General features: G+C 39.6%; 1 protein-coding gene across 8 annotated transcripts in view; it reads right to left on the reverse strand.

Moving 5' to 3' along the window:
• Nucleotides 1-228: 228 nt before the first annotated feature.
• atp8a1 (ATPase phospholipid transporting 8A1) overlaps nt 229-26,915 on the reverse strand; it is a 175,790-nt gene continuing 149,103 nt past the window's right edge. For all 8 annotated transcript variants that reach the window (XM_046030148.1, XM_046030146.1, XM_046030147.1 and 5 more), the window contains 8 exons: nt 23,487-23,565; nt 22,190-22,251; nt 21,881-21,937; nt 21,448-21,555; nt 9,640-9,728; nt 9,170-9,262; nt 5,738-5,829; nt 229-2,764 (listed from right to left, as the gene is read on the reverse strand). In XM_046030148.1, coding sequence (XP_045886104.1) covers nt 2,664-2,764; nt 5,738-5,829; nt 9,170-9,262; nt 9,640-9,728; nt 21,448-21,555; nt 21,881-21,937; nt 22,190-22,251; nt 23,487-23,565 — 681 coding nt within the window. In that variant the 3' untranslated portion in view covers nt 229-2,663. The remainder of the gene's footprint in view (nt 2,765-5,737; nt 5,830-9,169; nt 9,263-9,639; nt 9,729-21,447; nt 21,556-21,880; nt 21,938-22,189; nt 22,252-23,486; nt 23,566-26,915) is intronic.

Below are 26,915 nucleotides of genomic sequence, written 5' to 3' on the forward strand. Positions count from 1 at the left end.
CAGATTCCTGTCTGTTTGGGATGCCAGATAGTCCTCACAAGTAGGACGTCGATTAAACTTCACCATGATAACAAATAAGGTATTTATTGGTATCATTTGTTTGTCCTGCGTGTAGACTCATGTTTCTCCCTGCCTTTTCCTGTTTAGTTTCTCACTGTGATGTTTGTCCTGTTAGTCGCCACACACAGACACAAGATGACAGTGATTACAAACCTGCAAATACACACATTGTTCCTCCATGATTGTTTATTTCAGTAGTCCTTCATGGCAGTTAAAGACAACACTTATACATTTGCAGTCCCAACATGCAGAACAATCATTGAACAAAATGACGTAAAAGAAACAAATACTGAAAAGAAAAGTTAAAAGGTGCATTTTTGTCTCTTTTGTGAAGTGATCAACACTTGAGGGAGAATCAAAGTAGTACAGTTAACATTGCAGATAAACAGTTTGTGTTATCCATTCATGCAGCCCACGACTTTCACAGACAACAGCATGTTTTATGTTTTCTGGGAAAAGAAAGCAACAGTCCAAGCCTTCCACAACGACGACATCCACATTCAGCGGTTTGGACATTTTTGACGAAGATGACGACCAATGAAGTTTCAACACCAATGACCAGCAGAGTAATTTAATAATAAACCCTCACTTAGCTGTGAAACACAAAAGAGCTTTCCTGTAAAGCAGAGGTACACTGCATGAAGAAAACAAGTTACAAACATGTACACTCAAGAGAAATAATAATCAGATAATACCAGATATCCACTACTGGAAAGGTACATCGAGTGCTTTGTGCAACATCTCCTGTCGAAGCAAGCTGAGCATCAGAAACTCCCACAGTCGAGGCCAAGAGTTTGACCACAAACACATTTTCATACCACACACTAACACTCATACTTTCCCATACTGGCCATGCATCAGCACACAGTAGTACACCATAGCTATACCTGGAGTCGTGCAGACAGACAACTGGAGCAAGCGTCACCATACACACACCCACACACGATAAAAGAAACACACCATGAGGACTGACACGCCAGAAACACCCAGTCTCACATAGAGGACACAGACATGCAATGCATACATAGACATTATCCACGGTAGAGGTGACACACACACTCACGCTCACACTCGCACTCGCACTCGCACGCGCACTCGCACAGCACATGCACATGCAGGCAATAAACTGACATACACAATCACACCATCAGAAATCTGATCTCCCATAGGGAGAAGAAAGCAACCACACAGACATTAAGTAGTCAATTATAAATAAATCAAGCCATAACAATATTAATATTAATAATAACAAGACATTTAAGAAAGCTCAGTTTCCTCATTCGATCTATTCTATCCTGCCAGTTTATCAGAGGAAGAAAAAACTAAAAGTTACAGACAGTTCATTACAAAGCCAGTCAATGCAAAATTCATACATCTCCAATATAAAAATACAAATCCACAAAATAACTATAGAGACAAAGTAGTTTGATATTGTCGTGGAGTTTTCCTGGCTAATACTTCTTTCTCCCTCGAGCTAATGGCACTTATGTTAGAAGGATAAAATCTCCATTTTAAGGGAGACGCTTATCACCACTGTAAGCTTCAACAAGACCATCAGAGAACCTCCTGTTCACCTCTGCAGGAACAAATCTTAGTTTATACATGTGCCACAAGGCACTCTATAGTTTTCACATTGTACGAGTGCAATACTGTGGTGGGGAGTGGGTGATTTTGTCTTCAGTAGGAGTGTGTGGAGCACTGGTCTAAGCTAGCTTGCTAAACTATTCTTAGTTATGTTTTTCGTCTATGAGGGAAAGGTTCTATGTAGGCACCGTTGTGATTGTTGAGACAGGAGTGATGTGTGGAATGCAATTATGTGTCAAGAGCAATGCTTCTGCTGTAAAAACGGTGGACACAGGACTACGGTAGGTTGCAGGAGGCAACTTCTTAAAAAATAAATTTAAAAGGAACGACCAGGCACGATATCTACATACTTTAAAAATGAACCCAAAGAGAAAAAAATGCATTTTAAAAGAAACGAGTATGAAGGCATGAACAAATGTAAGGCTTTACATAACAGATGCTTCCTTAAGTGCAAAAAGAAAATTAAAACATTACAAATGTCTATTCTGAAGTGGTCCATTTAGTGCTGAAATACACTCAGGAGTGTGAATCCATTTGGTTTAAAGTTTTCCGAATTCACTAGTGTTTGGAAGATTGTATATACGACTGCTCTTTGGCAATCTTTCACAAGTTCAAATCCTCTAAAACTAATCATCGTCTTTTAACTTCTATAATAACAGTGTTTAGGAGTTTGATTTCAATTTAATTCACTGATTTTAGATGATTTTCGATAGCGAAGGAGGAGTTCACTGCAACAAACTGAGCGAGAACAGTGAAGAACTTCAGATCACAGACTGCTAAGAAAGCACGGTGCTCATCACTACAGCTGATAGTGAACATGTTTTGTTTTGTTCCTGTTTTTTGTTTTTTTTCTCCCTTTTTCAAAGACAACGCCATGTCCCTCTCCTCTGTCCATTTCATATTCACGTCCAAAACTCCCTTCAGTGCTGGAGGCACATGCTCGCGCCTCGTCTTCTCCCCGTTAAGCTTCAAATACTGCCGTTAGAAACGACTGTTGTGGCTCCAGATTAGCCGGCGGCTCACCACTCATTCTCGGTCCTCTGTTTAGTGGTGTCGTATGCTCTGATGACCTCAGACTGAGACACCACTCCGTTCTCGTCTTGAGAGAAGGCGTAGCCATCTGAAAAAAGATCGAAAGATTTTAAACTAAGATCATTTAGATCAGTGATTAATGTAATAAAAAATAAATATAAAGAATGAAAAACAACTGAATAAATAGAACAAAGAATTAACGAAAACATAAAACTTAAAGGAATAGTTCAACATTTTGGGAAATACGTTAATTCGCTTTCTGGCCAAGAGTTAAATAAGATCAATACCATTCTTGTGTTTGTATGGTAATTATAAGGCTACAGTCGGTTAGCTTAGCTTAGCACAAAGACTGGAAACATTCGGAAGCAGTTAGCCTGGCTCTATCCAAAGGTAACAAAATCTGCCTATCAGCACCTCACTAATTAACACGTTATATGTTGTTTGTGTAATTGGTACAATAACAGTAAAACCAACAATGTCTTATGGGGGCTTATGAACGAGACCATTTCTTCTCTGTGAGGAAAAAAAACACAGCCTAAGGTAAGCTACGTGGCTGCTGGCTGGCCCCGGTTTGTGCTTTTCATGTATTAATGAGTCAGAGAGCTAAGCATCAGTTTCTCTGAAGGAAAATAACCTGGTGATGTCTGAAGAATACAGAAGGTCAATTAACAACACTTAGGAGAGATATTTCCATAATCCTCAAAGACTCAAACAATCTGGATTAAAAGAAATTTGCTCCGCGGCAAGATTAAAATTGATTTTTAACCAGTTTTCCAATTGTGACACTGTTTTCTATCCAGTTAGCCAGCAGCTACCATCTTTGTAGAGTTACAACTAGAGAAACAAGTTAAAAATAGTTTAAACTTGTTCGAACTGCGGCCCTTTGCTGCTTGTCATCCCCTCTATCTCTTTCCTGACATAAAAATAAAGGCTAAAAAGCCCCAAAACATACTTTACAAATTTGTTTTTATCATGCATCGTACAAAAGCTTTTTTCATAGAAATGGAGGCTTATTGGATGTAATGCTAATGCTATATTTAACAAACAGACGTGAGTGCTATCGATCTTCTTACTCTCAGCAAGGCAGCAAATAAGCATATTTCCCAAAATGTCCCACTATGCCTAAAATTAATCATGTGATGAAAATAAAACGAAATACACTAAATAGAGTTTTAAGAAGAAATCACAGCTCCCCCAAAATCTGCAGTATAAAAGCAGCCCTGTGATCTACCACCTAAACTTTCCTACAGGGTTCCTTTCTGACGTTTGACCCCTGACTCACCTTCAGGTGTCAAATGACTCGCTCAGTACCTGGAGGCCAGCGGGGAAGCTCAAAGGACCCCGCTGAGGCGAGTGCATTGTGGGGGAATAACAGCGCAACATTTCATCATTTCATCTTTATCTCGCTCTACTCAGGACACACAAGGTACGAGAGGAAGGACAGGAAGTCAACAATGGGAAAAAAGAAAGGGAGAGAGGCCTCTATCAGGGAGCTAGAGGGTTCTGGAGTTTTAAACAGGGTGGGGTTTGAATAATGAAATTTTTAAAAAAGGTATCACACAACAACGGTCTCATCCCCACCTATGAGACAAACAAAAAACAAACTGATCAGACAAAAGACAGAACAGAGAAAAATAAACAGAAAACCAAACCCATGCTTAAGAGTGTTGTTGGAAAGTCTTTGATGCTGGGTCCAATGTGACAACTGAGTTTTTTTGATGCCTTACGAGACACTTATTGAAGCCCCATTTGAACACGACTGATTTCTCTAGGGGAGGTGGGGGAAATTCAATATCACCTGTACTGGTCAGTTACTTTAATCCGGTGTGAAGTGCATATGTCTGTGATTTTTTACCTCACACCACAGTGATAATTAACGTGCAGATTACTTTCAGGTTTTTGCTTGTCCTCCAGTAATTTAAGCCCAGTCCAGAGGGAATCTGTGCATTTCAGTGTATCCATGAGTTTCTATACTGTAGAGCTGCATTTACTGTCCCTGAATTTCATCATCTCAGCATAGTGTGACAACGGCAGAAGGAGAAAAGGATTTTGACGACTTGTTAACACTGGTCAATCGAGATGATGATGGGAAACTTGAACATACACTTTATGAGAGCAAGACACCCCTTTTGTAAAGTCATGTTACAGGTAATTCTCTCTGCTGCTCTACCTTTGTACAGCCAAACTAATTTTATGCGCAGTATGTACTGTTGCACACTCAAGTCCCTTTCTTACCGTTTATGAAGGCCTAATCAATATTTAAAAAGAGGCACTTAAGCAGTTTGCAGCTGGCTGTGTTAATAATTTAATTACAGCTGAATAACTACCAGTAAATAATACTAACATTCAAAATAACACTAAGCCTGTCGGTGAACTGAAATTATGATTATTTTGTTACCAGCCTCCAACTGTAACATTAATCCTGTCTGAATGGAGCCTTGGATATATTAGTGGTTGATGTTGTTTTATCCTAAACAACGACACAAGAAAATCAAACAGAAATATATCTTTAAAAAATAAAATACAGAGAAATATTGACATACATTGTGATTTAAAATCAGGCAAACTTGAATGAAAGACAAATCCTTCAACGACAACTGAATTTTACAGATGATAAAATGGAAGTAGAGAGACTCGATATCCAGCGCTATCCAAACTGTATGTATTCATGTCTCCAACTGCCATGAAAATAACTCATCTAACAGCTCATACACGTAGTTTAACATGTAGATGCAGAGTAGGTTAAAGGAACTGTGGGGCTGCTTGCAGACACAGTTACTGATGTGTGTTTCCTGCAAGTATTTATGAAGAGAAGTTGGATGAACAAGAGTGTTCATGACGAAGGGTGAGTTACTCTGGAGGTTTTAGAGATACAGTATGTGTCAGAGGAGAAGTAATGATGCTCGATCGGTTCCCCTGACGAGGGAACTGATTTAGAAATGTGAGTTTTTTTCTTTGGGGTACGAGTTAATGGCCTCATGCCTCTGTCTTGAGGCATGTTTAGTGAGAAAGGATGTAAGAGAGAAAGAAAGATAAAAAAATTAAATATTGTGTAACTTACGGAGCAGATTCTGCTGCATGGATTCTGACCGGTACAAACTGACTGTGCTCTTCTTGAAGACGTTCTTCAGGAGCTGGGCCCTCTCAGTCAAACTACACACACACACACACAAAAACAGGCAATGTGTTAGCAGCATGCTGAGCACCACAGGCAGATTTAATGGCCCATACATCAAGCCTGTGTCCAAGCACCTCCAGAGTGGACGGACCTGCCAACTGCTCTACCTGCTGGTACAAACACCATGTAGGGAGACAAAACTCTGGAGATACTGGGGGGAGAACAAAGCAAGCGTGTGTGTGAGTGTGCTGAAATATTTGAAACAGTATGTTGATCAAAAGGCATTCCTGTAAAGCCAACAAATGTGTGTACATGACTCCGTTATATATGTCTTTATGTGCATACATAGGTCGTCCAACTTGCATATATGCAAAATCATCCGTGAATCTATGTGTTTGTATCTCTACATGTTTGTATCTCTACATGTTTGTTTCTGTAGAGTGTGTGTGTGTGTGTGTGTGTGTGTGTGCGCTGCAGCCTGCTGGGTCCGGGACAGTGGCCAGGCAAGGGGATCACTTTCAGCCAGCAGGAGATCTCACACTGATCTGCTCCATGTTGATGCCTGCTGCAGGCCTCAGACCCCAGAGAGCAGAGCAGGCCTGGCTCGACTGATACATTTTTATAATATATGGCTTTTATATAGGAGGACTGTTACTCTAAAATGAGACATTCACTATTTGGAAGGGAAAAAATGGGACATCTACTCTTATGACATGATTATTGACATTACAGTCAAACTCGTGCAATTTAGCAGCAATTTTAAGATTTCTGTCTTCCACATAGGAATATTGTTGGCAGTGGAGTATTTCTGACACTTTGAGGGATTTGGGAAATTATAGATGATTCTTCCTCCAAGCTGATCTTGAGAATTTGCAAAAGATGCTTTATATTTTGTGTACCAAAAGAATAATAGCCAAGGCATCAACTCTGACAGTGCTGTTCATAACAACATTTATAGATCTCCCTTTGTATATCTCTAGTGTTGGGCCACTGTGTACCATGTTGCAAATCGATGAGAAGGACTGTTTAAGGCAGTATTTGATTTTTATTTTTTTTGTATCAGTGTAATGAAGAATGTTGATTCATCATTTTTATGAATTTGCTAGATTAACCAAAAACAGACACTGTTGTCTTTATCCATAAATAGTTTCTCAATTAATCTCACCCAAAAATGTATCACAGTATATATTAGGGCTGAACAATTAATTGAAATTGTATCGAAATCACAATACAGCCTACTGCAATTTTCAAACTGTAGGAGGTGCAATATTTGTTATAGGCAAAATGTGTGGCAAAATACCATTTTAAATTAAATATTTGTGTGCTGCAGAGACTGGCTTACAAATTATATTCAACAGACTGCAAAAATCACACCAAAATCCTTTCAATATGATTTTCAATTTAAATGAGAATAAAAATATAAAAATGATTATTCCCTCCAATATCGCAAATCACATTGCGATTGCAAATTCAGTCAAAATAATCATAATTAGATATTTTTTTCATAATCGTTCAGCCCAAGTATGTTACTATAAAAAGACATATTCTGTGATGTTATGTTTTATTTATATTACTACATGTAACGTGGAAGACCCACAGAAATTGACAACGCAAAACAGTTTTTTTCCTGTGACACAAGCAATTTCCTTCTTGAGTTTTGTGTAACAACAGGTGATGCAGGACAAACCCGCTATCAAAAGTGAAAAAACGTTAACTTAAATGCAAATTGCAAATTAAAGAGGTCATATTATGCTTTTTGGCTTTCCCCACTTCTTTATTGAGTTAAATACCTTTTTTGTTCACGTAATAGGTTTGCAAAGCAAAAAAGCCCAAAGTCCAGCCCAAAGGGAGTTCCCATCTCTCACAGAAAACACTGCTATGAGCTGCCTGAAAAAAGCTTGTAAATAGTCCAGCCTTTTCTTCCGCTTTGCTGCGACGTCAGCAAAATGCGTGTCATAATGCTCGCCAAACGACTAGTGAGACACGCCCTGAAAAACGCCGCTGGAAAAACACTGAGCTGCAGCACACAGCTCCTCTCCCTTCCAAACACTAGCTACCCTCCAGGCAGTCAATGGATATAAAGTTGTTAGAGACAGAGCTCAGTTAAAACTTTATGGATGAAAAATACATTTGTTACAGATTCATAACTACTCTGAAACTCTTGCTCCAGTCCATGTTGCTAAGATGTTAAGGGGAAACATATACAGCTAACCCGAAGCCGTGTTTACCGGCTTCTCAGGACCCGCCCTACTCTGCTTCTGATTGGCTAGAAGTCCTTAATTAGGAACTGCGCATGTGCAACTCCCAACAAAGATCTTGTAGAGGTAAGATGTATCACTCCATAGCTAAAATGAAGCGTTCAACACACAGGGTGAAAAGAGAAACTGAAACCATTTAAACCTATTCTGGTACAAATAAATAAAATCATGAACTTGAATATGAGCATAATATGACCTCTTTAAGTTAAAATTTGCCTAAAAGTTTAGTAGTGATTTGCTGAAAACCTAACAAAAATGAATGAGTGCTGGGACAAGAAGTTTGGCTTTTGGCAGGTGAGGATAATGTTGGATTAATGTTTTATAGGATGAGTTGTAAAGATGGGAAAGATTCCCATATTAATTGATTCCCAACTTCATATCATCAGACAATCAATACGGCTGTATGTTTAGAGAGTTAGTAGTGAGATATTTAACACTATATCGCTTACATTTGGGTTTAATTACCTTGAACAACAGACTTTGGCTGACGTGAGGCATTCTTCACTCATTAGCAAATGTTTGTTTGGTTTTCAGGCATTCCCATATTATTAAGTGCCTGGTTGGAGTCATAATTAGGACTTGTTGACATGAACACTAATTACACATCAGAATCTTGTAATTACAATAACCCCAATACGATATGAGCGCGGTCAAAATGTCCATGGAGGAGAATTTTATCATTACCACACTACAGGCACAAACAAAACAAAGTGCTGCTTGGAATAAAGTTGTGTAAATTGAAGAGAAAGTCATAGGCTGCTTATCTACACAATGTTTGCTACTGAAGAAGCTACTTTGACGTGGAGGAGGTGATGCGCGCAATTTGCCTGCTTTAAGTGGGCCTTCAGCATAAGCCTTGATTAACACTACACTTTAAATGTGCTTATCACTAATGGTACAAACAAACAGGAAACAAAGTGCAAACTGATAATGTATAGAAAAACTAGGACATCACTGTTGTTATTACATTACTCTCAATATTTCAATGTATTTACATTTTTTTAAACAATGAAAAAGATTTGTTGAAACCATTTGTTTTTGGTCCACTTGACAAAACATTACGTCAATAAATCTAAAATCATGAAACAAAGAATGGTGAAGTGGTGTGTAACTGTACCTCTTTCCATGCACCACTGCTCCAGGGTCTTTGGATAAAGCCTCGAGCTCCTGCACCTCATCCACCAGGGTCTTGAAAAACACCCTCTTCACCCTGTACATTAAACAATATTAAAAACAAAATCATGAGACAGATGCTTTAACATCATAGAACGTTTAAATACTGACATTTATATACGCCATCAACCAATTCAAACTGCTATGAGTACATAAAAAAAAAAAAAACTTCTAGCTTTGCAAATTGCTCCTGACACCTTGAATCTGCTGTGGGCTGATGTCAACCAGACCCAGGGCGGAAGCAAACATTTCCCATGGAGTATTCACAGTATTGAAAGGCTACACTTCCTTGTAAGTCCGTACAAAAACTTGGGCAAGAAATTCTTTAGGAGATACAAGAGATTTTGTAGGAATGTCCTGTATCGCATGTGTATTGCAGTGATGATGAGCTACGAGAGTGGAGAGGAGACTCACACTTTGTAGGCCACGTCAAAGACCAGCGAGGTGATTGGGATGAAGACCAGGCCCGTCCAGAAGACCCCCGAACTGAACATCATTTCCGCCTGCCACATACACACACACACACACATACACAGACACTTACTCTGTGGTCATTGTAGACAAAAAGAAGAGCTCTTCAAAAGAAAAAAACACCTGATTATGAACAGCCATTATCATCCTCTGTAGTGCCACATAATAAAAAACATACATGTCAAAAGCAGCCCAAAACAAACTGTTATATTGTGGAAACAGAGGAGAGGAGATGGAGCCAAATAACTTGCTCAAAGTGGGTTAATCCTCCGTGACTAAATGATACCATGTTTTTGTTTGGATCTTTTCCACCTCTCAGCCCTTCAGGGCGGAGGAAGTACCTGTGAAGTATTTGGACAGTGGTATCTCTTTCACAGGAAAATCGCTCAACTGTTTGCGGTGTTGAGAGCTCCTGTCAATACATCACAGGAGACGCAGGGCCGTGCTTTTAGTGATACATTCACTACAACAGCCTCACTGACTACTGTTTGTAGCCAAGTCTTTGTCAGTGGCTTTAGATGGGTTAAAGAAAGAAAAAAGCTTACTGGAGAAATTCATACATTTGAATTACCTCACATTCAAAATATGGATAATTGTAACTTAATTCCATTAATACAAGTCAGTGTTTTGTTTGCAATTGCGATGAAAAAACCTATTGAAAGCTAAAACCAAAATTTTACATTAACGATTTGTCATAACACGACCCTTTAAACAAGGTTGTTAAATTATCCGCTAGACCACTATGTTTCTCTTTGTTCACTAAATTAACTTAAACTTAATTATTTAGATCATTTTTTGAAGCAAAAATTTCAAATATTCTCTGGTTTTAGTGAGGATTTGCTGCTTTTCATTGTCAAATGTGAAAATAAACAGAATAAATTTAGGTTTTGAAGTGTTGGTGGTGGTAAAAATAATGATAATAAGTGATTTGATATCATCGCTTGGGCTTTAGGAAATGATGATAATGTTTAGCAATACTAGCAGCAAGGATCTAGAGCCGTGGTTCTCAAAGTGGGGTCTGGGAACTCCCAGAGGTCATTAAGGTCCCAGCAAAAAGCCAGAAAAAAGGGAAATAATTTATTTTCTTTATAATTAAGTAACACAATGACAATGTGTATGACTACTTGAGTCATGAGTTTAATACTCTTTTTGTAATAAAAATCCTATCAGATGGAAGAAACTGGGACAGAATCTTATCAAATGGGGGTCCGTGGTCTAATTTGTTTCAGGTTAGGGGTCCTTGAAGTGAAAAGGTTTGAGAACCACTGATCTAGAGATGGCAACGTCGGTCTGTCGGTCCACAACTCATTCCCATTAGCTTTAGCTGTACGTTGTGTTTTGTGCTCATTTGCACAGTAAACATTGTAATGTGAACGCAAGTACAGCCTCACAGAGCTGATGCCATGGCTGAAGACTCTTAGTCTTGTTCACTATTTGCTCACCAAACCATTACTATTTTATAGACCAAACCATTAATATGCATAATTAGCAGATTAATCAATAATGAAAATAATCATTAGTTTATTGTTAAAAATAAAACTTTCCAATGCATACTGACATAAAGAAAAAACCTGGAACCAAAAACTTTGCCAACTTCACTACTCTGTAATTATTATATCAGGTTGGAGTTTGACCCCAAAATACAAAAATATATAGATGTTCTTTATTAAAGTGTTCACAAAATTCTTATTTTTGTCAGCAATATATCATTATTATCAGCCAAGTTGGCTAAAAGTTCACAGACAGAGATGATTTGCTGTGACATAAATCCACTGAGTTATGCCTGACATCCTCTGCATTATAAACAATGAGCCGATGTTTTATTTTTTAACGCAGTGTGAAACAAATGTTCACGTTGAGTTCATGAGCAAAATAAATCTACAAATGAGACAGCTGTGATGTTCATTGAGACTCATTTATCTAACTGGAAGAAAAACACATTTGGAAATGATTGAAAAACAAGTCAAGAAACAGCTTCTTCTCCATACTCACTATATTTTTAGGACATATATTATTAGTTAGTAGCAGACAGTCGGCTGTTATGATTTAAATGAAAAAATAAATAAATAAATAAAAACAATCACAAAACGGCGGCCATGTCAGGAAGTTGTTTTGGGTCCAGAGTGGAGGGGATTTGGTGGATCTTGTTGGTGGGGATGAAACCTTTCAGCTTTCTATGTGAGTATGATGTTTGCTTTGGCCCACTGCATTGAAACTATCTGTCATTACATGTCAAAGTGCAAAACTCACGCTCCTTGCATTGTAATGTGCCACTTGTTTAAACGGCTGGGGCCCCCTCGACAGTGTCCTTCCTGTAATGTGACACAGGCAGGGCCCTGAGGATGCTCACACACACACACAGATCAGTGTCAAAACTACGAAAGCGCTCAGGTTTGCTCAAATTAGCTAATCTGTTCACCATTACCTGCAAATTGACTTTGATGTCTGACAAAACATTGGGGGACGAGGAAATCCCAAATGACAGGAAATCAAAAATGGCTTTTTCCTACAGTTTAAGATGGGACGTGGATGAATGGAGCTTTTCTGTGTCGCTCAGAGGCTGCAAATGTATGAGATGAGGGAAAATTGCAGCGAAGCACGGGATATTTTCATGTCAATTTTTGAAATTGTGCAGCCCTGGTGGAAACATTTACTGTTTTGTGTTTTTTTGGTTGTTGCTAGTCAGTCTAATTATTTTAGTTTTCATCCAGCGTATAATGCATTTTAATGGGGGCGTTTTAGCTGTCTTGAGAGTCTTCTGAAAATAAACCAGGGATGTATACTCTGCATATTAAAGTTGAGAAAGCTTGAAAAATAAACCATCTTAGTTCAATGTATGAACAATATTTATATATCTCCATACATAACTCCAAGCCACAAATGATGTGTATACAAGATACTTTAAATTTCCAGTTTATCATAGAATTCAATAATATTGGTAATATTAGGCACTTCAGTAACACAGTAAAACTAGACCTAAATATACTGCATTGATTCATTGTTGGGTTACTTTGACTTCAAAGTTTTAAAATCCAAACAAATCTGACCAGTTACAATCAACAAATGTTTGTCTTCAGGCATCTGGACAGGCTCCATGACTACAAGCACTGTTGGTGGATGCTAGCAGTGTCTCATACCAGGGGGCCCCTGGGAGATGGACGGGGTGAGAGAGGTCCAGGGAGCGAGCCTGTATTTTTAGGACAAACTAATAAACTTGTCTGGCTGGACAGACAGTAGTGTTCAATGGTATGGAGGGGTGTATTTTGACAGGCCACCAAACAACACCCCCCCCCCCCCGCCCCAGACAAGGCCAAACAAGGCCAAACAAGGCCAAACAAGGCCAGACAAGGCCAATCATACATGCACATGTTCACACACGCAAAACTACCTTCTATACGGCTGTAAGATAATAAAGCTAAAAAATGCCAAAAAGGAATCTTTAATAAACAAAGAGCAGTGGATTTTTGACTTTACCATTTTAATTCTGGTTAGAGATAAGCGATTGACCAAGCTATGTAACCCCCAACTGCTCTGATAAAGGAATCAGTGGACAACAGATTGATCTATGGTCTTACTTTGCAAGCTTCAAGGTACAGTATCTGTGTGAGTTTGGAACAGGTACGCTCTGGGGGGAATAATTAATGTTCTGCAAATGTGCACTGTTCAAATAAAGGTAAAACTACAGAAAATCAAAGAAACAACTTTATTAAAAGATATAAATCCTTAAATTTTAAGGAAAGTATGTGGAAGAACATGAAAAAAACCAGACCAAGTGTTTTATGCGTCCTTTTCCAGGAAGACTTGATCAGGGGAATCTGGCACCTGGCTGAGCATGCCTTACAAAGCCTGCAGTCTCAGCATCTTAAATTATGTTAATGCATGCTATTGTAATGGTAAACGTAAATTGAGGTGATCCACTACTTCACTATTCACACCACAGGTCTACAGTATGCTTTGGATTCAACAAACAAACAAGGCAAGGAAAAACCAACTTCATAACCCTCTGCCAGCTGTAAGGCATCCCAGAGATGCTAATATTCAAACACTAGCTTCCTGAATGCACAGAGCTCCTTTGTACAACATTTTTTATTAGGCAGACTGAGAAGAGAAGGGTTGGACTAAGTTGAATCCTGTCTGAGACTTCACTTTGGTCTGCATCTATCCACGTTGATTCTCCAATTGGCTGATTTCATACGGCTTAACCAGACAATGCTGTACATGCTGGCTTCAAGTAGAGGAGGGAAATTGAAGGTGAAATTATACGTTTGGTCAAGTGGGGCTCCCAGGGCTTAAAGCTTTTCTGTGCCCGAAATGTGTTTGGGGTTTACAACAAAGATGGAAGTTTGGGGGCAAGAGCGTAACTTTGTTTTGAAAAGTGATGGGGACACACGGGCTCAGATTAGGGGTGAAAAGAGGTTGTTTTCCTCACGAAACATGAGGAAACACGATACACAAGAAGATAATTGTAAATTTCTTTGATGAAATGTTCAATGTTGTAATATAAAAGGGGTCGCAGAATATTTTGAGCTACTTAGGGCTGGGCAAAAACGTTTTCATGATAAAACATTTCATATCATTCAGTATTGATTATTTGAAAATTGAAGAAACCAGATGGTTAATTGTGGTTTTTTAAACTATTTTTTATGGTCAGAACAAACACTTGATGCCAAACAGTGGATCACTTAAAGAGATGGTATTATGCTCATTTTCAGGTTGAAAATCCTGTTGAGGGGTTGTACCAGAACAGGTTTACATGGTTTAATTTTCAAAAAAACACCATATTTTTTGTCATACTGCACATTGTTACAGCTCCTCTTTTCACCCTGTGTTGAATGCTTTGTTTTAGCTATGGAGTGATACATCTTGCCTCTAAATGATCTTTGTTGGGAGTTGAACGTGTGCAGTTCCTAGTTAAGGACTACTAGCCAATCAGAAGCAGAGAACGGCAGGTCACCGAAGGCCGGTAATAGCCAATCAGAAGCAGAGAACGGCAGGTCAGCGAAAGGCCGGTAATAGCCAATCAGAAGCAGAGAAAGGCGGATCAGCGAAAAGACAGTAAACAGGTTCGATTCAGCTGTAGGCTACATGTTGCCGACCAGGTTGGCAATTTGGACTGGAGCAAGAGTTTCAGAGTGGTGAGTTATTAATCTGTAACAAAATTATCTTTTATCCATAAAGTTTTAACAGAGCTCTGGAGAGGAGAGGTGTGCTGATTTTCATTGTGACATCACAAGAAAGGGAAGTAAAAGGCCAGACTACAAACGAGGAGTTTTCAGGCAGTTCAGAGCAGTGTTTTCTTTGGGAGATGGGAACTCCCTTTGGGCTCGACTTTGGGCTTTTTCACTTTGCAAACCTGTTACATGCACAAAAAAGATATTTAACTCAATAAAGGAGAGGGAAAAAGCCAAAAACCATAATACCACCTCTTTAACAAATCTGAGGTAAAACATTCAAAACAATTATGATTAAGTAAAATATTTTTTTCGGTCCCTTTTCCTCAACAAAATAATTATCTTAATAGAAAAAATTAAGTGTTTGTTATATTGTTACTTGCTAAATTGTTTCATTATAATTTCAGATACTATAAAGCTTACCACTAGTGTAATATTAATTCCAGTTCCAGACAGCAGTTCCATTTCTGTGGGTTTTCATTTACTAAATGTGTAAGAAAAATAATCTACATGGTGAACGGTCTCTAATTAGTTAATGCTAAGTACTGACTCGTCAATAATCAGTCATGCAGACTAACAAGTTCATCATTTTAAAAGTTTGCTGTAGCGCATCAAACCATCCAGGCTGTGATTGGTCGGTTCACGAAAAGTTACTGTGACAGCAACTTTCTGCATACAGTTGCATGAAAGGCACCTCTAGATATGCTGGTTGGTTGGCTAAACTGCATAACGTGTTATCATGTGCAGCGGACGAATAGACTCTGCAGATACACGACGCACACAGCAACAGAACAACGTGTAGCGTTTTTACAAGAGCAGCAACACTGAGAGCTTCAGTTTACACGCTGTTAGCAAGTCAGAGAGACAAACCAAAGCTAAAAGTTAACTCACCCTGCATTCACTGTAAGGTTATTTTCTTCAATTAAGTTCCCCTCAGCGCTCTCATAAAAACTAAAATACGACCAGACTTCAGAGTGACTGAAAAATCTCGGCTGTGTTGTCATTGACCCAAACAATCGCACGTTGCATTCTGCGCATGCGCGCCTGCTTCTGGGAGACGCTGGACAGTGTTTGCCGTGAGATTATGATAGCGTGGTTAACCGTACCCGGTTATAACGCACGTGCACATTTAGACATCAAAAGGGGTTTCAGCACCTGCCCTTTTTATCCTCAAGAGAAAGTGCTCTTTTTTCTGGGGTGCTTTTTAAAAATAGTTTTATGAATAAATACATTCATAAAATTATAGTTGACAGCTTCCCTGTCAAACAAATATCTTTACTGAATAAAAAATCTAAATATCAGGTCGGAGAGATGAGACTTTGTTGAGTTCCAATGCCCTCTCTCCCTCGGTGTCGGTGTGGAGGTGAGTGATGATAAACAAAACACTAAACTACCAGTGCCTGGAGTTTGCAGCTAATTAGCCACAAGACATATATAGTTTACTTGTGTCTTGCTAACATGCATGACTCATGAGCTACTAGCTAATGTAATAACTTAAGCTAAACTTCAGCTAAGGCAATATATCGTGGCTATTGAGGCTAATGTACTGTACTTAATGGAGACACTAAAGGTGAATACAGTAAAATCTGTGCCTGATAACATCATCACAATTGTCACCTTGATATGCAAATTAGGCATTAATTATTTGCATACATTTAACAAGGCACTGCGGGTTAAATAGGAAAAACAAATCAGTAACTTCATCATTTTGATCGTAGGCTCCTCATCTAGTATCCATTCTATGAGTTTGTTGTATGCGGATAGATCTTTACATGATACAGACAGCCCTCCCCCAAATGTGAAACTAAGTCTTTGTCACGTGAGCGTGGTAAGTGTTAATAGCAATAATAATAATGTATTTGATCAGTACATTAATGTATTTAGGCAAATCAGTATTCTGTTGCTTGGCTGTGTAAAGGTTATTTAGCATTCGAAACACAAGTATTTCAACATTTTTTTATAATTTGTGCCCTTTTTTCAATTGAGCCCCTGTCCCCCAAAATGTCTGTGCACGTGCCTGCTGGTTATCATGGTAATTAAAATGTGTACAGTAATAACCGTCGGGAATTTTACCATAGTTTACCGTTAAACTGGTAATCGTTTCATCCCTAGTCCAGACGATCCAATCCAGTAAAATATTTAGTCCAAAACGCATTATTATATCAATAAATACACACAGACTGCTGTTGCGTCATTTTATATCATTCTAACTACAGTTAGCATGTAAACAAAAAAAGCATCTACACGTTGACCTTTCGAGTGACACCTTATTTGACCCAAAACTTCCATGCCCTGTTCACAGCCTACAACCAATGACTGTCCATGTGGTCATGCCATACACCTACATACATCGTGTACACACCTATACAGAGCCGACAGAGACACAGAGCCACCAGTTATGCAGAGGAAGACTGGCGCTTCACACACACACACACACACACATATCATGCGACAGTTTAAAAAAAATACGCAACAACATTATCTACAGACATATTTATATATTGTCTAATATAAAACGCCCCACGCCGGATTTCTGGCCCTGGGCTCCAATACTCAACAGACTTTCTTATGAATACAAAGTTAAAGGTTCTTGTGGATAAATAGGTGGCAAACACAGCACAGTGTAAGAAGAACCAGATGACTCAGGATGACAAAAAAGTCTACGCTCAGTGAAAGACAAGAACATGAAAAGCAATAATGACCATGAAAACAAATAAAAAGAGTAAAAAGGCAGCCTTGCTTGGCAAATTCACAAATTCCCCAAATGTCATCAGCAGAAACAAATCAGCCAATAACCACCCCAAAAGAGGTCAGCGTGGAAAACAAACAAAGGCTTTCTCAGTTGGGTCCTTCATTCCACTCCATGCTCTCTGTGTGTCGCCTAACAAAGACAGCAAGACATCGACTAGGAAAACAGAGAAAAAAATTCTTTACATAAACACTTGTAACTCAGCAGTCTCACCGCCTCGACTACAACAGATGTGTGATTTACAGTGGGTATACAGCAGATTAAAACTGTTCATCTCACAAATAAATGTACAACATGGTTAGTTAGTTACTACACTAACAATGTGTTATGATGTTTGTCAATCATTAGCCAAGGGAAGACTAACAGGTCTGGGGACAAGAGTTTAACAAAACCTCCCATATGACCCACTTATGGGTCTTAAAGAAGGAACAAAAGAATTCCAGAAGTACCACTGAGGTACAAAGTCAACAGCAGTGAACAGGGGTCATTAATTCCATCACTGGGTCTTTCAAAAGTTTAAAAATCTAAAATCTCTGTGATATGGCAGGCATTGGGAGCTTGTTTCATTCTAAAGAGAATAAATTAGGTTAATAAGTCTCTCTGTAAGATCATACAGGCACTCAAACTCAAAACATACATGTCTGCCTTCTGACACAAATTTGTTTCTGCCTGCAAAAGGAACAAAAATTTTATAATAAGTTATCAGAGTTTTTAGAATTTTAATTTGAAAGACTACATTATCACATCTATCACAAGCAGTTTGCTGTATTGGGTAATTTTTGGCAGCTAACTCCCACATGAACTGGTTGCCTGTTTTCAAATCTACCTGCACTTTCAGGTACGTTGCAAACAACAATATTCAAACTGGACTGGAAATGAAAGATGTGTGAATGTTTACGTTGATGGGTTACTTGCCTAAATAAATAATTACGGTAGGTTTGTTTTTTTCCCAATTCTATTTTACTTCTTTGTACCAACATGGTACACTCTTGCAGCATTGTTACAAAGAAGAGTAGGGCCCCGGGTTAAACTAGTCACGTGTGAGGAAGGAAAAATATGCAAATAAAACCTCTTGCGCCGAGCACATTCAGTCAGAAAATAGCAACCAGATGAGTGAGGAACACGGAGATATATTTTGAACGGAGGCTCATAATGATGGCCATTCCTTCTTTTTTCACTTATGCTAAACTACACTAAATAAATCTTCCATTAAATATAAACCTCTCTTTCAAAATGCCTGTAAACAGAAACAAATAACTGGATCTGTTTCTCTAGAATTCTTTTCATTCCTGCTCTTAATCTCATCAATATCTCACAGATTAGCATAGATAGCCCTGAGTGTATTCCTGGCACGCCAAGCATCACACTTCTTGGTACAATTATTTCTTTCTGAGAAAATGTTTCTTATCACTGAGTAGAAACTGTAGAAGAATCTGACGCTGAGTGTAAAATCCATGTACTGATGACAAGTACTTGAGTCTGGGTGAGAAGGAGAGGTTCTCAAATGCAACTCGCAGAAGAAATTGAGGACAATGGCAAAGGTGTGTGTGAAAAGAGAGCAGAGAGAAGGGATAAACAGTTGATAGCAGAGGCAAGTCAGCAGACAGCAGGTCACCGTTACAGAGCCTACACCAGATATCTCCTGAGGTGAAGCTAAGCCGCTTAGTGTGGCAGATTACACTGCTTGAGCAGAATAATCTGACAATTTCTTTTGATATCTGTGTCAGACTTTTACAAGGTGCAAATGGGATGAGACAGTTTGGGAGTGCTGTGAAAAGCACACTAGCTGTTTCAGTGCGTTTTGTGGATGGATCCTGCACCTGTCTTGTCAATCGTCCAAAGAATATTTAGCCTGACATTGATGAATGCGTTCACATGAAGCGGAGCGCTGCTAAACGTCTCTTGTTAAAGGCAGTGAGCTGGACATTGAGTGAGAGCAGAAACAGGAGGAGAAGGGAGTTCTGGTGTCTGTTATGTTGTTGGCCCTCGGGCAGATTTTCGACTAGCAGTGGTGTGGATTGGGGGGGTGGGGAGATGAACAAAAAGAGAACAAAGAGGGAAAAAGCTGTTGCAACATGTAAATGAGACGGACTAAAAGAAAACAAACTGAAAGATAGAAAGCACAAAAATATTCTAAATGTTTCAAGTAGGTGAAACATGTGTGGCTGTATCAGGGCTGAGAATAATCCTGCTCTTCAGAGGCTACAAGGTCTTGGAAGCAGAGATTGTGTCTCTGATGCCTTCTCAGGTTTCAGAGAGATGTGTCCCTGTTTGATGATGTACTGGCATCCTCGAGTTGGGGCAGGGGCGTAAGGTTACCAACTACCCACAGGACACCATTACTGTCTTCAGTGAAGGGCTGCAGGGTGTGGATGAAAGCAGCAGGATTCACAGACAAGAGATAGAGTGAAGCTAATATATACCCATCACCTGTGTGTGTGTACGAGGGAAAGCAAAACGGTCAGCATTTGTGTGCATGTGCAGTTGGTTAGCTATGTTATTTATTGTGTCACGTACATACATACATAGTCTCCAGTGGTCATGGAATTAAGATTCCAAAAATACCATTAACTACTAACTTACAATTAGGGGTGTGCCAAAATTCCCAGTGGCCTAAAAATACAGCTATCAATGGGTGGAGAAATGGCAGCACAACACTGAGTCACTGAACAGTTATCAATACAATGTGATTTACATATTAGACTTAGGTAGTACACAGCAATCTGTATTTTCAGCAGAAATTCAGTAAATTGAGTGAATTTGCATATTTATGAGCCATTTATAAATATATATATATATATATATGAAATAATATAATTGTTGCTCTGTAGTTCTGTAATTTTAATTTACAGACTGAAAAACGTGTGCAGCAGAATTGTGCTTTTTTCTAACAGTCTCGATTTGCAGTGAATAAATAGAGAAAACATTTTATGTCTCATGTCTCTATAGCTAGCAGCAGGTTAGCTTAGCTTTAACGCAGAAAATAAGGAAAAACAGCTAGCCCAGCTCTGACTGACAGTGACAAAGCCTGCTTTCCAGCACCTCTAAAGCTATCTCTCTGCCAAAATGTGAATAAGCGAATTTGCATGTTCACTGAATCCCCAAATGCCCGAAGCATTATCTCAAACAGGACACACAAGTACGCACTCTGAGATAATTTTCTTCCCCTGCATGCTTCGTGGTGCCAGCTCTTTTCTTTGAATAGCTTCCAACTGTGTTCTTGTTATCTAATGAAAGGATGCCTCATTCTCATCCCCAGAATCAACTGGAAAATGTCACCTGTGGTCAATGGGCTCTCATTGACCACCTGTGGGGACCCGGAGAAACAGTAGTCACATTAACATGTAAATAACAACTCCAAAAACAGTGTTTACTGCTATTTATTAAATAAACTCAACTTCTGATCCTGGAGATACTTAGGACATCAGTTTGTATAACAAATACATCCTCACCTCTCTTTGCTTAGCTTCCAGACTGCTTCACTGTTTCAATATCACCTGTAGATAGTCAGAGCCGAGGGAGGGCAATGTAACACAAACATTGGGCTAATTGGCCCAATTAACTCATTATGCAACACAAGCCAGAGGTCTGACAATTTCCACCCCTCTGGCTCTCCTGACAAGTTTAACGCTGTCATTTCCCACCAGAATTTGTTTGTAGCAGAAAATGAGATATGAGGCACTGCAGGGCTGTCAGTGACAGACGATTATATCAGCAGTTTCTTTAGTACCAGCGGAAGTTGTTGCTGTGACATAGAGAGAGAGTGCCCGCGTGAGTGTGCGTAGATGTGTAAGCATTTGTATGAGTACATGCTGGCATGAGTGTGTTTACCTCTCCTGACATGTCTGGAGCCAGGGGGATGAGGGGCCACAGGGAGGAGTAGATACCGAAAAACACCACCCACAGGCCGATGCTTCCCCAGATGGCGATGTGACTGAACTGTTAGTGGAAAATCAGAGGACAGTAAGGTAACAGGAAGTGTTTAGGTCCAACATTTTCCTGCCTTGCTTGTTGCCATTTTTTATCATTTGGGCATAAAAAAGCTCACACTGAGTGGCTTCTAGTAACTTGAAGGAGCGTACCATACGGTGCATGTAATTTCACTGGGTTTACAGCTACAAGCTCAGTGGGAACAAACCATAAAGGGATTTAGAGATAAGAAGAGGATGTAAAATATGTCACAAGTATCATTGGTCATATAAAATGGAGGAACTGGAAAGAGATAAGAGAACATTAGCGAGAGAAGAGAGAGCCATCAACTTACCATTGTCCAGGATGAGGTCTCAAGGCCAGCTTTAAGACAAACTGTGATGACCACAAACTGTGGAGACAGAAACCCAGCAACATTAAATCAAGACAGTCTCCCTTCAATACTAAATTCAGTCATTAGAAGTGCATCATACATTTTTATTGTTTTAAATACTGCAGAGTATAAAATTGGAAAAAAATCAGCAGACAAAAAAACTTTAAAAAAATGACATTTCTTCAGGGAAATTGGATAACACTTGGCTCAGACACCTGAACCATTTAACAAAGCAGAAACACTCACTGTCAAGAAGATTGGTGCACTTACTGTGTAAACCATGTTGCCTAAGAGAAGATAGTCTGGAGTTCTTCCATTGCCAAAAACTGTATCTGTGAAGGGAATCAACAACAGAAGCTTTTAGGGCTGGAGCTGTCTCTTTTCAGCTCTTGGGTTTCATACAGAGTTCCATTAGGTGATCCAAAGAGTAAACAACCAGACAGCACACTGGATATTATTTTATGTACATCTCAGTGTGAACTTTGGTGTAAAACGCTGTTAGAGACCCAGATATAAAAACGGACATGGGAACCTGATGTGAAAACTGTAGTCAAATCCTGCTTCCATTACTGCCCTTTGAGAGAAGCTGGAATGTTAATTTTGTCTTTCGCAACTATTGGGAAAGAGTGTTTCTATGAAAAGCCATCTGTAAGACTGAAAAGCAGAATTGGTGTGCATTAATCATGGTCAGAAATGAAACGTTCTGGCTAATTCGCTGCTGGAATAGAAAGAATGACTGTTTTTTTCTGACTAAATGGTTAATGATTCTGCCATTGAATTGGAATCCAACCTACTGAGAGCACTTTTCCTAAAACAGAGGCTAGAACTTCTTAAATTAACAAAATAGTGTTTAACTGCAAATCACAGACATATTGCTCCAAACTGCCCATGTGGATTTGGGCTGCGGCTAAAATATCAGCAGTGTGCAACTGCCAGTAAAGGAAGAAAGAGAAGCTCCCCTTCCCTTTACTTCCGGCTGGTCACATGTCTAGTGTGCGCTGAGGCTTTGCTGACAGCCTGTCAGTCAGAGTGAGAGGGCTTGGCGCTTTTGTTTGGAGAGCAGGCCCAAGCTTGTGTGGTCCTCTGCTTTGGCCAGCCAAGACTTACTGGCTCAAAGATCCCTATTCTCTCTGCATGCACACAGAAACCTTGCATTTTGATGTGCACAAACATGCACAACTGACCTACAGATAAATAAAGTTATTGTGAATTAAATTTAAACTTAATTGCACACACAAAGAGAGTTATCTATTTGGATTAAAATAACATCATTGTCTGCACTGAACAATCAGTGGAAAGTTTCTATCTAAGCGGTGTGTTTATAAAAAATGAAGTAAGTGCGAATAAGTGTTTAAGCATTTCAGCAGATCATTGTGTGCACACATGGACTGGTGCAAACATGAAAACCCGCTTGTTAATGTGTGTCGCTCTTGCCGGAGCACACACATGTTTGCAATTCATGACCGGACGGTTGAAGAGAGAAGTAATTAAGACAAAGTATGTGTGTTTGACTGTCCTCCCTCTTCGTCCACCGAGAGCCGTGGCGGAGTCTCTGGGAGCTACTTACCATGCTGGAAGGCTTTAAGGGGGAACCAGAAGAGGATGACGGAGTGGAAGAGGCCGTTCAGACAATGGGCCCAGAAGACCTGCAAAATAGATGGGGAGAAGGATGGAGGGGAAGGAGGCAGAGAGGAGGAGGAAGCAGAGATGGGTGGGGGGTTGGAAGCGGCAGGAGATTCCAAGGAGAGGGAGAGACAGAGAGAGAAAAAAAGCATGAGAAAAGGGTGTGGGGAGCTCCAGCCTTCCAAGTGACCCCTGACCTGGGCCCTTTGTGCCAGCCCAGCGCTAGGCTAAGTGGCGGTTTTGTCAGGGTCTCCTAGCTGAATGGCCACCCCGCTGACAGACACGTTGTATATCCTCTGTGTGTGTTATGGGAGAGAGAGAGGCTGCTGAGTGTGTGTACGAGCAGTGAAAGGCAAGTGAACAATGTCAGTGTGCAGGGTTTTTTTTTTTAAAGATTACACTGTAGGTAACACAATGAAATCAAATAAAAAAGCAGTAAGCATAAGAAACTACAAAATACATGTCCTCGCCCCGATGATAAGAACATTATACAATGTTAATATATGTGCTGCCAGTGTGAGGGTTTCCTCTCATTACATTTCATTAGGCTCCGGCCCTTTCATGTGAGAATTTTAACTGGTGTAGAAATAAATGACAGGAGAGTTTAAACAAGCAGAAATCAGTCTAAAAACACACACAGGGAGACTGACAGGCCTGACAGAGATTAAACTGTTTTCATGGTAATTATTAAGGGCCTGGAAAATCGTGGTGTGGACCGCAGTCTGCGTGTGTGTCTGTGTATGCAAGCACACAGACTTTGGATGAGTCGTTTAAATCAATACTCCCACTCCAAAACCACCTTGTTTCAAATTTACATTATGCAACGCCGGAGCCAAACAAAACACTAATGGGTGATGTAGCATTAAACAGCCGTGAAATCTATTCTGCCAAAAATCGCTTGTGCCCCTTTTCCTCCCCTGTGCTGACCCTGACGTTGGTGTTAATTCTGAGAGCTGAAAATCTGTCAAACCGGCTGACGGAGGAAAAATACAAACAGAAAAAACATCACATTTCAATCATTGGCTCTTGGCAGACGACAAGTTAGAGGCTCGCTTTCTTAAAAACACCCTTTTCAACAAGTTCAGCAAAGCTGTCAGTAAAACATAAAACACAACTTATTTGAGACAAACTGGAAAAGTGAACATTTATTGTGATTTCTGCAGGTTTGGGTCATTTTAAAATAACTATTAGCACTGTTTTACACAGTAGGGTTATTTCAAATATTCTGCCAGGAAAGGATGTGAAAAAGAAGAGAGTAAAGGAGAATATAGTACAGTGACTATAAGCCTCAACAATATACCTTGGCCTCAGAGGCGTGACCTCCTCACCTTTTCTATCGACTAAACAAAGTCCCACAGCAGCCACCCCCCACCCAGGATTATCTCACCCTTCCACTGTGTACACAAAACCCAATACACTGAGCGTAGGGTGGCCGAAACCAACCCTCATCCCTCTATCTCTGTGGTCAAATATGGATTAAATTAGCACTAATGTTACAATCACATGTTTATGCCAATTAGCCTCCCACTGACAGGCTCAGCTCTTTATCAGCCTCCTCCTCAACTGCCCCTTTCCCAAACACTATGGTGGCACAAACAAGCCCTCGTTTCCCCCCCACAATAATGAATGCTAATGAAATCAATAAATGTTCATAATCATTTGTCAGTGGGATCCTCCTTTTCATCACTCCAGCCACCCTGTGCTCTTTTTTCCCTGTGTATCCCAGCAAGTTGGGATAGGGATCCCCTCTGAATGAATGCCCGGTCTGTCTTGTAAAGATTCTTCCCTTTGTGTAACTCCTAATAGCCAAAAAAAAGCATGAATGCCAGTAATTAATGTTGAGCCAAATATTTCCAGAGCTGCCCACCTCTTCCCCTTTCTTTTTGAACGGGTGAGGTAAAATGGGAAAGAAATAGAAGAGTATAAGAGAGGGAAAGTTTTAAATTGCTGTAATTACTACGACCACATAAAGGGGAGCAGGGTTTATTAGAGTGACTCAAGTGTCAGGAATACGTAATTAAAAGCGAACGGGCAACACAGTTGACGCTACGCCTCAACACTCTCGGTCACTCCCTTCTCTCACCTCAACACAAACAGCTTTAATTCACAAAGACAGTATCTGTTGCGTACAAAAGAGCCAGGCGTGCAAAAAGACAGGCCCTTCGAGGGGCCAAATTCCTGCTGGATTTTCTCGCCTCGCCTCGGGCCAGCTGCAAGGAAAATATCTCAGGAAAAGAGCGGACAAGCCAGCAAAAACAACCTGCTGACCTGGCCGAGTCATCATTTATGGGTCTTGGAAAATGTGGCCCAAACAAAATTGAGGTTCATTTGCTTCCAACTATCAAACATACTTTTGTGACCCTTTTTTGGCATAAAAAGGTTAATGAAGTCTCCAAAAAAGTTAATCAAGTGAAAATGCACCCTTCAACAGAATTCAACCAAAATCTTGGATGATTAAATCATCAGTTGTGAGGACAAATGTTTCTCTAATCTACTGTATAATTAATGGAATAAAGACAACGTCTGACGCTGTCAACACTTGCAAAAAAACACATTTATTTACAGACAACAAATAGCACTTGTTTTGTGTATAACAAGTCTGTTTTGCCACCAAATTGCCTATATTTCTTCAGCTTTCTTTAATTATGAAAAACAATCCAGGCCATTAAAAGTGGTGGATTTACTTACATTAACTCACCTAATGACCTAGAGCGTGGTTATTAATCATGTGTGAGTTTACGGTCTCAAATGTTTGTAGTAATTTTTGCAATAATAGCTCTAGGAGAGACTCGCATACATTCTTCTGACAGCTAATAAAGCAGGTGTGACATTAGTAGGGCTGCAACTAACGACTGTTGATGTATTTAAATTGCTTGTTTTATTTGAGCAACAGTCAAACAGCCAAAAATATTCTGTTAACTGTTGTATATGACAAAGAAAAGAATCAAATCATTTCATTTGAGATTTGTTTGGCGTTTTTGCTAAAAAAAACAACAAACAATTGATTTTCAGAAAAATGTGATTCCAATTAATTTTGTTTTGGAGGAAATTGGAGGGTTTTCCTTTATTAGGCTAGATTTAAATAAGCTAGTGGTCTCCTCGTGACTAACAAACCCTAAACTTTACTTGGCCAATCTGAAAACTTTTAGCAGAAGTAACCTGTCCTCGCTTAGCAAAGGCGGAGATGGAAACTGTTATTTCATACATTGAGTGTGGTCCTGGATAGGTAAAACTCAATCTGACAGCCTTGCACTGAGAACAAATAATTCCTTCACTTAAACAAATTGCGTAATTTTCCGCAACAAACTCTGTCACACAATGACAGCACACTCTCTCTACTCCCTCCCCCTGATTATTTCTGCTGCATCCCCCA

This window comes from Micropterus dolomieu, linkage group LG19, assembly GCF_021292245.1.
Source record: "Micropterus dolomieu isolate WLL.071019.BEF.003 ecotype Adirondacks linkage group LG19, ASM2129224v1, whole genome shotgun sequence".
In the NCBI taxonomy this organism is placed as follows: Eukaryota; Metazoa; Chordata; class Actinopteri; order Centrarchiformes; family Centrarchidae; genus Micropterus; species Micropterus dolomieu.